General features: G+C 38.7%; 1 protein-coding gene across 2 annotated transcripts in view; it reads left to right on the top strand.

The window, feature by feature from the left end:
* The first annotated feature begins 1,573 nt into the window (after nt 1-1,573).
* Nucleotides 1,574-14,169, top strand: part of LOC106936027 (SH2 domain-containing protein 3C) — a 61,175-nt gene continuing 48,579 nt past the window's right edge. The window contains exons 1-2 of one of the 2 annotated variants that reach the window (XM_015016802.1): nt 1,574-1,677; nt 5,765-6,374. In XM_015016802.1, the coding sequence (XP_014872288.1) occupies nt 1,659-1,677; nt 5,765-6,374 (629 nt within the window). In that variant the 5' untranslated portion in view covers nt 1,574-1,658. Of the gene's footprint in view, nt 1,678-5,764; nt 6,375-7,702; nt 7,858-14,169 lie in introns of those variants that run through there. The other variant, XM_015016803.1, reaches the window with a different exon arrangement.

Genomic DNA, 14,169 nt, shown 5'->3' with positions numbered 1-14,169 from the left:
TCAACGTTGATTCAATGTTTCTGGCTGACATTGATTCAATGTTGTTTCAATCATTCTGTGCTATCTGGGGAGTTTGGTTTTCTCCAAACATCTTAACGGGAGAAGAACCAGGTTTCCTCCTTCAACATTCTCTTTCTAACCATCCAGAAAATAAACTTTAACCTTTGACCTACTAATGGATGCCGGTAGAGTCTGAGGTAGAGATCTATGGTTTGGTTTGGTTTGGATGCTTCGGCTTTGGGATACATTTGCTGGGTTGTTGACTCCTGGAAGGAATGGCAGCTGATTTCTCTCATCTCTCTTCCTCTGTAGAATGAAGGACTTCAGTTAGTCTGGAAATCACAGCAGTTGATTCTCTCAGGTCATTGCTGACGTCTTTCTGCCCTGGCGTCGGGCTAACAGACACCTGTACTATCTGGAGCAGCAAACAGTCCAGATTGCTGCTTTTTGAAGATGTTTCTGTCATGTGTGGTGATGTTTAAGAGCTCAGGAACCTCGTAGAATACATGTTAAATGAAAAAATAAGAAAACTTACAGAACTCCAGCAGGCAGAGGAAAACAGGGAATCATGGAAAGAACCTGTGGAGAAGAAGAACCAAAAACTCTCTACACACCGAGTGGAAGATGACCGGGAAGCACAGGAGCTGAAACAAAAAACTGAACTCAGGTCTGGTTCTGAACAGTGGACCAGAGACCGCTCCAAAAGCAGGAAGTGGACTTCAACGCAGGGCATTCTGGGTAAATACAACCGAGTACCAGCTCAAGAAATGTCTCCAAAGAGAAATCCTCCAACCTCTAAAATCTGACACCACTCCATTTTTGTTTACATTTGATGAAGAAGGAAGTTTTGCTCAGTGTCATTTTCAGAGGTTCTTGGTGCAGCGCCCCCACAGGTGGGGAGGGGAACAGGTTGCTCAAAGGGTTTAGTTTGTTTCGCTCAGTTCAGTGAGAAAGAACCAGAGCAGCTGGAAATGTAACAGTTTTACAGCTTTGGTCCCCGATCGAACCGAGTTACCGGGCTGTCAGGTAGGAAAACATTAAAACACCAAGGAGAAACCTGAAATGTTCAGGTCTAGTAATGCAGCAAGAAAGAAATGATCCAAACAGAAACTCAAATGATGCCTAAACCTCAAACACCCAGAAACCACAAGTTTCACTCTGATGATCAGTTAATCATTAGATTCACTTAAAACTGATCAGCAGAAACAAGGAAGCTCTTAGTTTCTCCAACCATTTTCCATTTTGACTTCATCTTTGTTTATAGATGAAAACAGTTTGGGCTGCAGTTTGTTCATTTCACATGAGCTCAGGTTGAGATAAGAGAACATTTCACTAAACTAAAGGAGTCTGACTCCTCTGACTTCATTTCTATTCATAAAATCTGTGTGTACGTCACAGCAGATTTCTGTTTTAGTAACACACACACAAACACACACACACACACACACACAGAGTGAAGTCGGTGACTTTTTTCTCTGATTACATCAACATAATGTGAAACCCAGTGTGAATTTCAGCCCTTCAACGTTTCCGCTGCGTTGAAGACAGGAAGTAGATTCTCTCTGTGGCGTGAAGCGCGTGAAGCTCAGCATCAAACCGAGTGGAAGACGTTGGAGTCCTGACACACCTTTCCTCACACGGGTCCTCAACCCGACGCCATGAGCAAAATAAAAAAGGGTAAGAGTTCCTCCTGTTCTTAGTTTGGAAACGTTTTACACAAAAAGAGATACTGTCACTTTAAAAATGCAAAATCAGTGGAAACATGTTTTCTGTTGCTTGATGCAGTTCTGCTCAACTTACAATGAAGTCTTAAATCTACGGGCAAAACATTTAGACTTTATCCAGGACCGCTGTCATGTCGGTGCCCTAAATAATAAATCTGTATTTTTCTGTGTTTGTTTATGAAAGTACAAAGAAATAAATATAAAAATAGGAAGTTCAGGACTCATTTTATAAACTGCTGTTAGAATAAAACTGGCTGTTTTCACTTATTTGATGCAAAACCCTGAAAGGAAACCAAAAAGGTTCAACTTTACAGAGGAAACTCACTCATGTAATAAGACAGGTTTTGTTCTCCTGTAGAAGATGAATCAACATCTGAAGAACTTTTTCACATCAACTCAAACGGTGACCTGCAGGACTTGATGTTAATTGGTGAAAATAGAATTAACTCTTCCTAATGTTTTATAATCTGAAAGAAAGTAAAGATCTGCTGGACATATTTTTGTGTTTCACCGTTTAATAGTAAGAATATAAGACTTAAATGTTTTACTGCTGAATTTTTAATTCAATGTTTTTTCTTATTGAGACTTGAATAACTGAGTTTTTTTTATTTAAAACAAAGACTTGAACATCTTGTGAAAATGGAAAAGAAAATCACACAGTTTTAACTTTTACATTTTTAAAGTGATCTCTCTCTGTCTGGTGAACCGGTGCTTTAATTTAATTTAAATATTTCCATCAGATGTTTTTATACAATCCTTATAATGATAGCAGTATAATCCCAGAAACAGAGCAGTCCAGGCCCAGTTAATGGAAGCACAGCAGCTCTTGACCTCATTCAGTCACACAGTCACGTACAGGAGCAGAGACATCGTATCTGATGGGTGGGAGAAACGGGGCTGATGTGAGGATTCGTGTTCCTGACAGAACGTGATGAATTGACGTTTGTCTGCTGTATCTACAGTTTCTTTGTCTGCTGTTCCTCTTACAAACATCTTTTTGGACCATTGTAAAAGAAGCACAGGGTCTTCTTTGTGCGTTCGAAGGGACAGTGGCTCGACTGAGACAGTTCATGTCTGCAGTTCACTGTTAGCTTCACAGTCTTTACATTTAGCCATGTTGAAGTTACAGCTTGTTTATTTAGTCTGTAAGTTTCCCCAATCAGCATCATGACCCATAAATGCTTCACACAGAACAAAGCGCGTCGTGTTGGCAGATAATGGACAACTTAGCCAGGAAGTCAAGTCAGAAACTGTTTCCATCATTTAGTTTGAAGCTAAATATTTAGCTTACTAACTATATATTTAATTTGAAGCTAAAAATGTAACTTGCTCACTAAATGTGCTAAATATGTAGTGCCACAGTAAATATTTAGCCAGCAAGTTGACTTGTTAGCTTCAAACTGAATATGTAGCTAGGAAAGAAAATATGGTAACACTTTATTTGAAGGGGTGTGAATAAAACTGTCATGACATTGTCATAAACATGACATAACACCTGGCATGAACATGAATACTGATATAAATTTGTTATAAAAGTATTACTGATTGCACTTTAAAAATTAGGTAACTATGTTATTAAAGGTAAAGTTTAATCAGTAATGGTTTCCTGGTTAATGTCAAGTTGTCATAACAAAGACATTTTGAATAATGTCAACTTTGTATTAAATGTGTCATAATTTACCGAATGACGCTATATGACAACAGTCATAAATATTCATGAAGGCTTATTCATGTTCATGACAGGTGTTATGTCATGTTTATGACAGTGTCATGACAGTCTTATTCACCCCCCTTCAAATAAAGTGTTACCGAAAATATTTCTTTAGCTAGTTAACTAAATATTTTGCCAACTAAACTTTACCTGTAATTTAAATATTTAGCTTCCTGATTAAATATTTAGTTTGAAACAGTGAATGAATAACATGGTGAAAATATGATTTTGAAAAATGAATCTCCATTTCTTTGGTCTTATGACCAAATAACCCAAATTATTGGTGTTAATTTTTAACTGTAACTTTGCAAATGGTAATGAGTAACAGAGTTTGGTGGTTTTTACAGTTTCATATTGACTGTGAGCATAAAGTTATGATTTGGACATGAGATCCTGTTGATTCTGTTTTTTATTTCTATCAGTTAAAGTGATGAACTTTTCCTCTAACTGCAGGTTTCAAAGGTCAGAGGGAATAAAAACAGAATCAGTGACTCGTGTTTTCATGCTTTCCGTAATATTTTCAGATAATATCTGTGACCTTCTGACTTCACCGACAAACATGTTTCACAAACATCATAACTTCAGAGGAAAACAGTTTATCTGCAGCGCCCAGCAGACATCCAGTTAGTAAGTTAAATCAGGAGTTTTTCTGCAGTGCTACATGGAGCAGATAAAAATCTGTCAGGCTTTTAGAGCCTAACTGACCCTGAGGCAGAAACTGGATCTGCTGGGAGCTTTTATATTAGAACATTCCTCAGACATGAAAACATTTTGATTCTCCTGCAGAATCAGATGAAAGATAAAATATCGGAGGCCAGATTAAATTTATCTTATTTTTTTATAACATCTGGCTTCACCTCATTTCACCAGCGGATCAAAAGATTCAGAGGAATTTAAATATGAACATATTAAAAGTTTCAGTCGTGATAACAGCACACAGATGTTTTGTTTCCCTTTTTACCAAATGTTCTTGCTTGCAAGTCATTTCCTGCATGTCAAAACTGTTGTTACGTTAAAACAAGTCACTCCAAGCTGCAGCCTTTATAACGCAGATATTACTCTGGACGTGTTGTTTCTGGTTACTGAACACAGATTCTTCATGTTTTTATAGAAGGTTTGACAGGAAAACCGACTGAAAGTCTCCAGTTATATGAGTCATTAACAGGCTGGTGGTTCAGAGAGCAGCAGGAGGGAACAGCAGGTCATCAGCGCTGGTTAGCTCACACCTCGCCTCATAAATGCATCTGGACCACTTTGTTTTTTACTTCCTGATTGCTTCACCAGCGTTTGTTGCAATCTGAATAAATCACTAAACACAACTACAAATTTAAAAAGCCAACATTAGCAAAATGGTAGCAGTAAATCCCAGTGAGAAACCAGGACATCACTGATTGGACGATTCCACTTTTGGCTTTAAAACATGAAATTATTCTGATTTTAGTGCATTTGTTGAAACTATGAATTCAGCTGCTTCTTTCCAAGAATCTCTGGAATCAGGACAGACTAAAAAACTCAGCTTAGTTGTTTTCCCAGAACTAAACATGTAGAAGCAGCTTTCAGCTTCTATGCACCACTCATCTGGAACAAACTACCAGAAAACTGCAGAACAGCTGAAACACTGAGTTCCTTTAAATCAAGGCTAAAACCCCAGATGTTGAGTTACTTTAGAACAATAAAAATGGAACACTGACCAACATATTTTTTGTATATTGATGATTTTGATGATGAAACTCGGCAAAATTAATGTCTGTTACTGGTTTCTTAATTGGAGACAGTATGAAGTTTTTATGACTTTATTTTTGTGTTTTAATGACGTAAAGCACTTTGAACAACCTTGTTGCTGAAATATACTAACTGATTGATAGCTGCTGTCCGCCCATCTAACCACAGACAGCGAATGCTGGAATCATTTCTGGTTCTGAAGTCAAAAGTGGAATCGTCTAATCAGCGACGTCTCCACTGGAATCGACCTCTTCTGCTTTGTTAATGTCGTTGAGTTTTTAAATTTGTAATTGTGTTGGTTGAATCCTTGTCTTTGTTAAATCCTTTAAAAAGCAGCTTAAGACACTTTCATTCAGACAAGCTTTTAGCTAAATGAACCTCATGTTGGTTTTTAAAATCTGTTTTAACTTGCTTTTCTTGTACTTTGTAATTTTATCTCTGGAAGGTTCAACATAAATCCAGTTTACTCATTTGCAGGTTGTCTGAAGTCTGACGTCCATAAAAAGTGTCAGAATGAGTCAGAAGTGTGTCTGGAGTGTGAATGCAGAGAAATGCTAATAAAACGGATGTTCCTTTGAAGCCTAACGAGCCTCGTCCTCCTCTGCAGGTTTTAAATGGTTCGGGAGCCTGACCAGCCTCTCCTCCCGCCGCTCCCCAGAGAAAAGCAAAAACAAAGCAGCCTCTCAGTCTGATGGGAGCCTCTGCGGAGCCAGGCAGCCAGCGGCAGCAGCGGCAGTGCTGGAGGAGACGCAGTCAATGGACGACATGCAGTCCGGCCTCCGCAGCCCCGGATACGCCCGCTCCAGCGACATGTACACCCATGTGGGGACGGTTCCCCGCGGCGAGAAGCAGAAGAAGAGCCTCCGGGGCCAGAGGTCTGCGCAGAGCCCGGAGGGTGGGAGTCTGAACCGGGGGGAGCATGTCCGAGACTCCCCGCTGCTCGGCGCTCTGTCCAGCCTCAGCCTGACTAACCCGGAGCAGGCTCTGCCGCCGCCTGCCGCGCCCTGCCGGGTTTCACCTTTGACCCCAGCACCTGCCGGCTGCTCGGCAGATGACCCCGTTACTCAGCGCGAGGCGCAGCATTTCAACATGGCTTCAAAACAGGACGTTTATGTTCCAATGGACCCGATTTCTGAAAGAGCGCGAAGCCACGGCGACCCACAGGCCGGGAGACAGGAAACCACCGAGGCTCCACAGGAAGTGGAGGCTGGAGGCAGGTGAGAGGCTGATTGGTTTGACCTACAGAGCGGAAAAATACTGTTTTATACCTTACATCTGAATTTACCCAGCTGGGACGTTTCCATTACCTATAAAGGTGCGCAAATTAAAATTACAAAAATAAATCAATTTAATTTATTTTGTTTTTGCGTTAGTATGAGATGTTTTTTCCAGCCATAAAGAAAAAATGTATTTCGATTGCAAAACTCCAATGGAAACACTTTTTTTTGTGTCACACAACTCATGTGACCAACAGCCGGATGTTACTACTACTGGCAGAAACGATGAAGACAACAGGAAGTAGTAGGAGGATGATGTTCTTTTTTTCTTTCTTTCTTTTGGACAATAGCTGTTTCCATTAACCATAAAATTGCACAAATTGAACTTACAAAAATAATGGAAACACGGCAATTTGGGGGGGGTGGGGGGACGCTCACATTTTTTTGAGAAATGTTTTCGCGGTGGGATGACCTGGTTTTTCGGCGCATCAAAATGTCTCATTTTCACAAACTGGAAACACTTTTTTGTGTCACACGAGTCTGCTGCACAGAAAGTTGGTCGTCAACAGATGAAGAACTGACTGACTCCGTGAATGGATGGGTTATCAGAGGTATTGATAAGAAGATGTGCTTTATTGGCCACTTATAGGTTTGTTTTTGTAAGGAAGTTGGAAAGTTTTGAGTATAATTCTCACTTAAATGTTACACATTTTGTTGTGTAATAGTTTCACAATAATTGTGCAGCTATTATTAGATTTTTCTAAGAAAACCAAAGCCTCACTTTTACCTTCTTGACCATTCATGTTTGATGTTTATTAACATTTTGGATTAATTGAGAGCCTGTAGTTGGTGACTGATTGGCCAATAATAGTGCACACAGTGAATATTCTAGATATAATTGTAATCATTTAATCAACATATATTATTCAACCAGCAGTAATCTTATAATTGGTACAATCAGAACCTAAATTTAATTTTCTGGGTTTCTTTATTAAACTGTTATATTTTTAGTTCATCTTATAAGGAGTATCCCATATGATACATAATTATTCAGATTATTTCTGACCACTCTTGGATACTGAGTTTATTTTTGCAACAGTTCTGTAATGTTATGAATCCTCACTTTAAAATTATATTTTATTTCTGCAAAATTTTTTAGGACCCACATTTAGAATTTCATGTGCCACTCTTGGCCCCCTGACCCCAAATTTGGAAACTAGAAGAATGAAATTAAACAGCCCGAAATAAACATAAACAAACTGGTTGTTTAAATCTAAACAGCAGCTGAATGAGCAACCTGGTGAAGTTCATCAGTAATGCAGTGGGTTGGTACAGAAGCGGACATGCGCAGTGACCCTCCGCCTGCGTGCAGCGGTCTGTCAGCTGTCCGCTGCGTGAATCAGAGTCTGCGGGGAAACATGAGCCAGGTCCGGGACAGTCGCGGTGTGTCAGTCCGCTGCAGGGAGGAGGAGACCCGGGGAAGGTGAGAAGCCGCCTCTCTGCGGGCTCTGCGGGTTAGAGACGAGTTTTAAAAGCGAAACCACGAGAGTCGCAGCTGGAGGAGGAAAGTTGCTCAGATTTAATCATCAGCTTTCAGGTTTTAACATCAGAACTTTTACTGGTTGTCACTGCTGATGGAGTTCTGGTGTCGCAGTGGAAACTTTCCACGCGTGTTTCATTAGTTTGGTGCCATAAATAAAAGCTGGAAGCTGGATATTTACCAGAGCCAGAGCTGGTTTACAGTCTGGGAGAGGGAGCGGAGTGGATCAGGCTGCAGGCTGTGCCTTACATAAGAGGAGGAATCTGATCCTTCAGTCCAAAACCTGACAGAGAAACAGAAACAAGAGACTGACTGAGTCTGCAGGACACCCGGCAGGCTGCTTCAGTGTGTGAAACTTTCTATCATTAATGAGCTGAAACTTTGACTAAAGAATTCAAAGTTGATTTCTCTGTTTGGTGTAACACAGCAAATACTGATAGATGCACTGAGATGCTGCTGCAAAAAAACGGCTTAATGCGCTTTATTATCCTGACGTGATATTACAGCTGTATAGTGATTATACAGAGGATCCCTGGTATTTGTTGGGATTAGGGACTACGGCCACGAATAGTAAACTCCCTCTAAACACGCTCATAGCTGCCCATTTTAACATTTTAAACACCAAATGCTTTAATATACTGGAAACTTTCGTACTGCAGAAAATTTACAGACTCCTTTTCATTTTGGGCCATTTTGAGATCATGAATGTTCTCAAAGAGCCAGTTGTGCCAGAATATATTGATAAAACCCATTATAAAACTGTTAAAATATGAATAAATAGCTGTGTCTGCAATTGACACGTACTTAAAATTAAAATTGAACATCTTTTCAAATTGATCAGGCCCTCCAGGATTTTTTATTTTGTTTTATATTTTTTTGCAATTAAAATAATTGATTTTGTGGTGCTAATTTAGAAATATAAGAAATGTTGAGTTATTTGTGCTTATTGCGATATTACGGTGAAATACTTTTTGTTATTTCAGCTGAGGCAGCAAAAGTAAAAAGTAATACTGCCACCTGCTGGTGGGAGTGTGTCATTTAAAGCTAACGTTTTGAAAATTTTGCAGAAAATTTGCAATGAACTCACAATTACACATTGGCGTGAAAAAGTGCGTCGATCTGTTGATTTTACATGAATTTCCATGATCGTGGAATCAGGAGGAAGTGGAAGGACGGATTGATGTCGTATACAGATACAAACTTTGCTTCTTTACCTTTTTTCCTTTTCTTTGCAACACTTTAAAAGGTTCCTCAAAAATCACTTGACAATTGGATGGAAACAAATATTTTACAGAGGCATTCCAGCTTTTCAAGCTGAACTTTTTCTTTAGACGCTTTGTGGGGAAAAAATCCATGAGTAGATGGATTTCCTGTGAATAATTTGTATTCATGTTCCAGAGAGAAATCTGAAAACTGAAGTGCGATTAGTCGGGGATATATCTGCAGTAGCATCACTATCGGCTGATGTTTGTCATTTTTAACATATCGGGATCAGTCCTGTGAGAAAACTGAGCCAATATGAACAATCAATGTTTATATTATAATAATATAATGTAAGTCTTGTTGCCTTTACTCTTATTAATGGACTAATAGCTATCTAAGCCAACCTGATCTGATGTTAAAAGTAATAATCCTCTTTATTACACCATAAAGTAACTGTGAATTATTACCACATTTCTTTGCTTAATGTCTCTCCAGGTCTGCCAGGCTTAATATTGCCAAACCTGCAAAATCAAGAAATCCCTTAGATAAACAAATAAGTACCTGCTCTGCAGTAACACCAGGGTAGTTACTATGGAGCTCTGTTACAGTCAGAGTAACTGTAGTTTTAGTCACAGCTCCAGACTAAGAGCTGCTGAGGTTAGTGACGCGACACTGAAGGCATTTCTGTTTCCACCTCACCAACCAGTCTCAGCAGAAGTGGTTATTGAGGCCATCCGGGCCTTCGTTGGTTTTGCTCTTTCTGAGCTTGTTGTCACAGCTTTAGGAGACGCGACAGCACGGCGTTGTAGAAGCTGCATGCCGCAGCGCGTGTCTCTGTCTGAAAGCTGCTGCTGGTTTCAGGAGCAGGAAACAGTTTGGGGAACGAAGGCCTGAGGCAGGAGAGGCTTTAACTTCCTCTGGATCTCTACAATACTGCAATACAGATGAAACTGTTGCTATAATTTCTTAGAAAGGTTAAAAGGAAGTTTCTGATCTAAACTTGGATCAGTTATCATTTGTACAAACCTAAGAGCAAATCTTTATGTGGTTATTTAAATGATGTTTAATGGAGAAGAAAATATCCAAATGGAAATGGATTCCATAAAACCTAATAGTGTCAGAGCAGAGGCCATGTCGTTTAAATGCAACGATTAACTGACCATCAGTAAGAGAGTCCTGCTCTATTAAAGCTGGACTTTTGGCAGCAGAAAGGATTTAAGAAAAACATCAGCAATGACTGTCAGGTACATGTTCACAGAAACTTCTGGTTCTCTCTTTCTTTTTATTATGAGTGATTATCTTTTACTATTACACTACTTTATTAAAATTTTTGAGAAATCATTTTATTATGGTGTTTTCCTTGCATACGTTCCACTGCTGTCTCTATGGTACGACAGCGTGTTAGAGCCATGGTAGATAGAGGGGAAAAGGAGTAAATTTCCTCAAAAAAAAAAAAAAAATCTCAGGAATATTCTAGAAAAAACAGACATTTCTGAGTTTGAAAAGTCAGAGAATGTTCTTGAAAAAAAACTTTCTCAGTTTCAGAAGTTCAACTTCTGAAATTCAGACATTTTCAAGAGAAAGTCTCTGAGTTTTTATCAAATATTTCTGAAATTAATCTCAAAATTTCATTTTTTTTTCTAGCAAATTTTCGAACAACACTGCATTTGTGCAACATCTGGAAAGTTTTACTGTTTTTATTTTCAGCTTCAAAGATTTGACGTCAAACCTGATGCTAAACATGAGCTGAGAAACTAACGGATGATGTAACTGAGTTGTTTTTTCAATTTTAACATGTTGAGTCTCAGAACCTTTTTTCTAAGCTTCAGTTTAAGGAGAGGAACCAGCTAAACTGTTTTGTTCCTTAAAACAGGAAACTGTTTTTGTTAGAAAACCACTTGCAGTACTGGTGGTTTTCTGTGTCACTTTCTTTGTTCTTTGAGGAACAAACTGAATTTTTTTTCATCTACAGGAGCTTTTCAGGATTCAGACCTTTAAACTCTTTTGTGTGTTTTATATGACCAACATAAAGTCGCACATAATTGTGATGTGGAGAGAAATACTGCATATTTATTTGTTTTTAGAAAGAAAAATCTGAGCTGACTTAGCCTCTTTATTTTGATTCCCCTAAATAAAATCCAATGCATTTGAAGTCTTTTGACTTTAGAAGTCAAAAGATGCACATATCAGATATTTTTTATTAATATTTTTGACATTTTTGAATATTTTTTTACAAAATAAAACAATCTTTCTACTTCACTATATGCTCTACTCTGTGTTGGTGTTTCACATAAAATCACAATAAAATATATTGAAATTCACAGTTGAAACATCATAAAAGGAGCAGGAAGGAGTGTGAATACTTTTAACAATCGCAGAAGAAATCCATAACTAGTGATGCAATTCTGAGTTGATGTCTGCAGCTAAATAGTTTAATTGATTGAGTTTTTTGACATTACAGATAATTTGAAAGGGGACATTGGATGCATATCAATACCCTTCTCAGTAATCAATGGAAAATGTTTTGTTGGCACCAACTGCTGAGCAGATTTTCTGGTGTTTAAAAGTTTTATAATCAGTGATCAGCTCCAAGTGTTTGAGGGTGGAAGGCCTCCTTTCCATCACCCTAATCTTCATCTCCCTCCCCAGATTCTGCGTCAGATTAAAGTCGAGGCTTTTCCTGGGTTGCTCCAAAACGTTTGTATTTCCTCCGGTCAGAAGTAGAGATGCACCGATTCAATACTAATAATCTGTATTGATACTGATATTGGAAAAAAATTCTAGATCAGGTATTGGTGACAACATGCCCAATCCATAAAAGCAGATCTATTCAGTCTAATTCTATGCTTTACATTTATATTTATGTTTAGAATTTCTAACTTTACTTTCTGAACCATTTGAAGGAAAGTTTGTTGCCTTTTGTTTGTACATATTTGTCTAAGGTCGTCAACCTTTTGTTTTTGCCAGTTTTAGTTTCTTTATTATTCATTTTGCATTTGCTGCTCTACCAGTAATGGTGCTTACTGAACAGATTAAATATGTTTGACCAGGTGTGTGAAGCTATTGGTGTGTTTAAATGTGCTGTACTGGTGAAAAGTTATAAAATTGATTTGTAATTCAGCACATTTATGTTTGTATTTTTTTAAAAGAAATGTTTTAAGTCGATTCAGCTGTTTTTCAGCATCAGATCGGTATCGGTCAATAGTAAACCTCAGATATTGATATCAGTATTGGAAGTGAATAAAGTGGATCAGAGCCTTCCTAGTCAGAAGTTAAATTATCTCATGGTTTCAGATGTTTTTCCACCATAGCTCATCTTAAATGACTGAGATATTCTCCGTTAATTAAGCCTCTCCTCCATACATGCCTGCTCTGTCTGGAGGGCTTCGCTTACTACCAAAGTTACATAACAGTGCAACAAACTGGAGCAACACAGGCTGGAGATCCAGCCTTCAGATCAAACTCTGTGGAGTTTCTCATGCTGAGCTCACAGTTGTGCCGTCTGCACTCAGAGTTTGTGTTTGGGAACAAAAGGTCGCCTCCCCTGACTCACTGAAGTATGCAGCCCGCTGAGGAAGAACAGAGCGACAGAAAGAGAAGACGTTTCTCTCTGTCGGCTCACATTGTTTCACTGACTCAACACGTCACTGCTGTCAGGATAAAGATGTTGCACTTTGTTTCTCTCTCCTTTGTAAAGCTGAGCATTGTGACTCCTGTCAGACCTGGTGATGAGCCAGCGGATGTGAAAAGTGGATGGAAGAAATATGTTCCCGCTGCAGACAGTTTGTAGATGCATGAGTTTGAGAAATTCCCTCTCCTCCATGGAGAAGTTTGTTGTGTTGCAAGTTGTTGCTGGGTGTTGTCGAATGAACTCACTGCTGCTGGTAGGAAGTTGTGCAAGAGGACAGACAGGAGACAGGAAGACATGTCTGATTCTAGCACTGATCCAACTCAATCATGCTGCTGCAGTATCAGAGTTAGCTATTTGCTTTCGTTACCATGGAGTTGAATTAATCAATCAATTCTGGTTAAATCACATCTCAATAACTGCAGTAAACAACATGTAACCTTGGTGTGCGAACCAGATATGTTCATCTGGTGAGAGTTCATAAGCATTTAGAATAAAGACATGAACATGATAATCAGATTAATAAACTCATGCTGTATAGTAAACATTTCCAACCACAATTACTGACTGAGTCACATATTGGTTAATTACACACAGATGAATGTTTTACAGACTTTACCTATGATGATTTTTCACTTCCAGCTAATAAAACCATGCCCTTTAAAATCTGAATATTACATCAGACCAATAAAAAAATATTTTAAGGCAGAAATGGAGCCTTAATTGAAAGTATTTAACACCTGCTTAATAGTTGTCAGTTTTCATAAGGTTCATTTAGTTTGACAAATGAGCTTCTTTGGGACAGATATTTTAATTCATTGAATGACTTTGCATTATTCTAATGCAGTGGTTCTTAACCTTTTTTGAGGTACCGAACCCACCAGTTTCATGTGTGCATTCACTGAACCCTTCTGTAGTGATAAATAAAATATGATTTCCCCCCCAAATTCAAGACATAGGGTGACCCAACTAGGGTCTAGTTGGGTCACCCTATGGTCACTAAGTCTTCTTAAAAGGTAGAGACTCTGAGTTGAGCTGACTGTCCAGGAACGACCCAAGGTATTTAAAATCTGCCACAGTTTCAACAGGTTGGCCTTCGAGAGAAACTGGAACCACTTTAAGGTCTGGTTTAGATCATTTAATTAGCTCTACATTCTTAAGAGAATAAAAAGTAATGATAAATAATAAAGACTTTGCGGTATTCTGATTTAGTAATTATATTAGTTGTGTTACCACCCCCACGCCACTAGAGGCAGTACCAACCCCGAAAAGATGCGACTAAGGAGCAGATTTAGAAGTACACCAAAGCTACAGAATTTGGTAAAAACGGTGAGTTTTGCTGAAGTAATTAAAGACACAAGTTCAAATCCCTGCTGAGAGTGGAACTCCTTCCCGCAGCTCTGATTGGTTCAGCAATGTAACCT

The sequence above is a fragment of the Poecilia latipinna genome, unplaced genomic scaffold (genome assembly GCF_001443285.1).
Source record: "Poecilia latipinna isolate Pla-1442-1.1 unplaced genomic scaffold, P_latipinna-1.0 Scaffold2064, whole genome shotgun sequence".
Taxonomy (NCBI): domain Eukaryota; kingdom Metazoa; phylum Chordata; class Actinopteri; order Cyprinodontiformes; family Poeciliidae; genus Poecilia; species Poecilia latipinna.
This window is presented reverse-complemented; position numbering and strand designations above follow the sequence as displayed.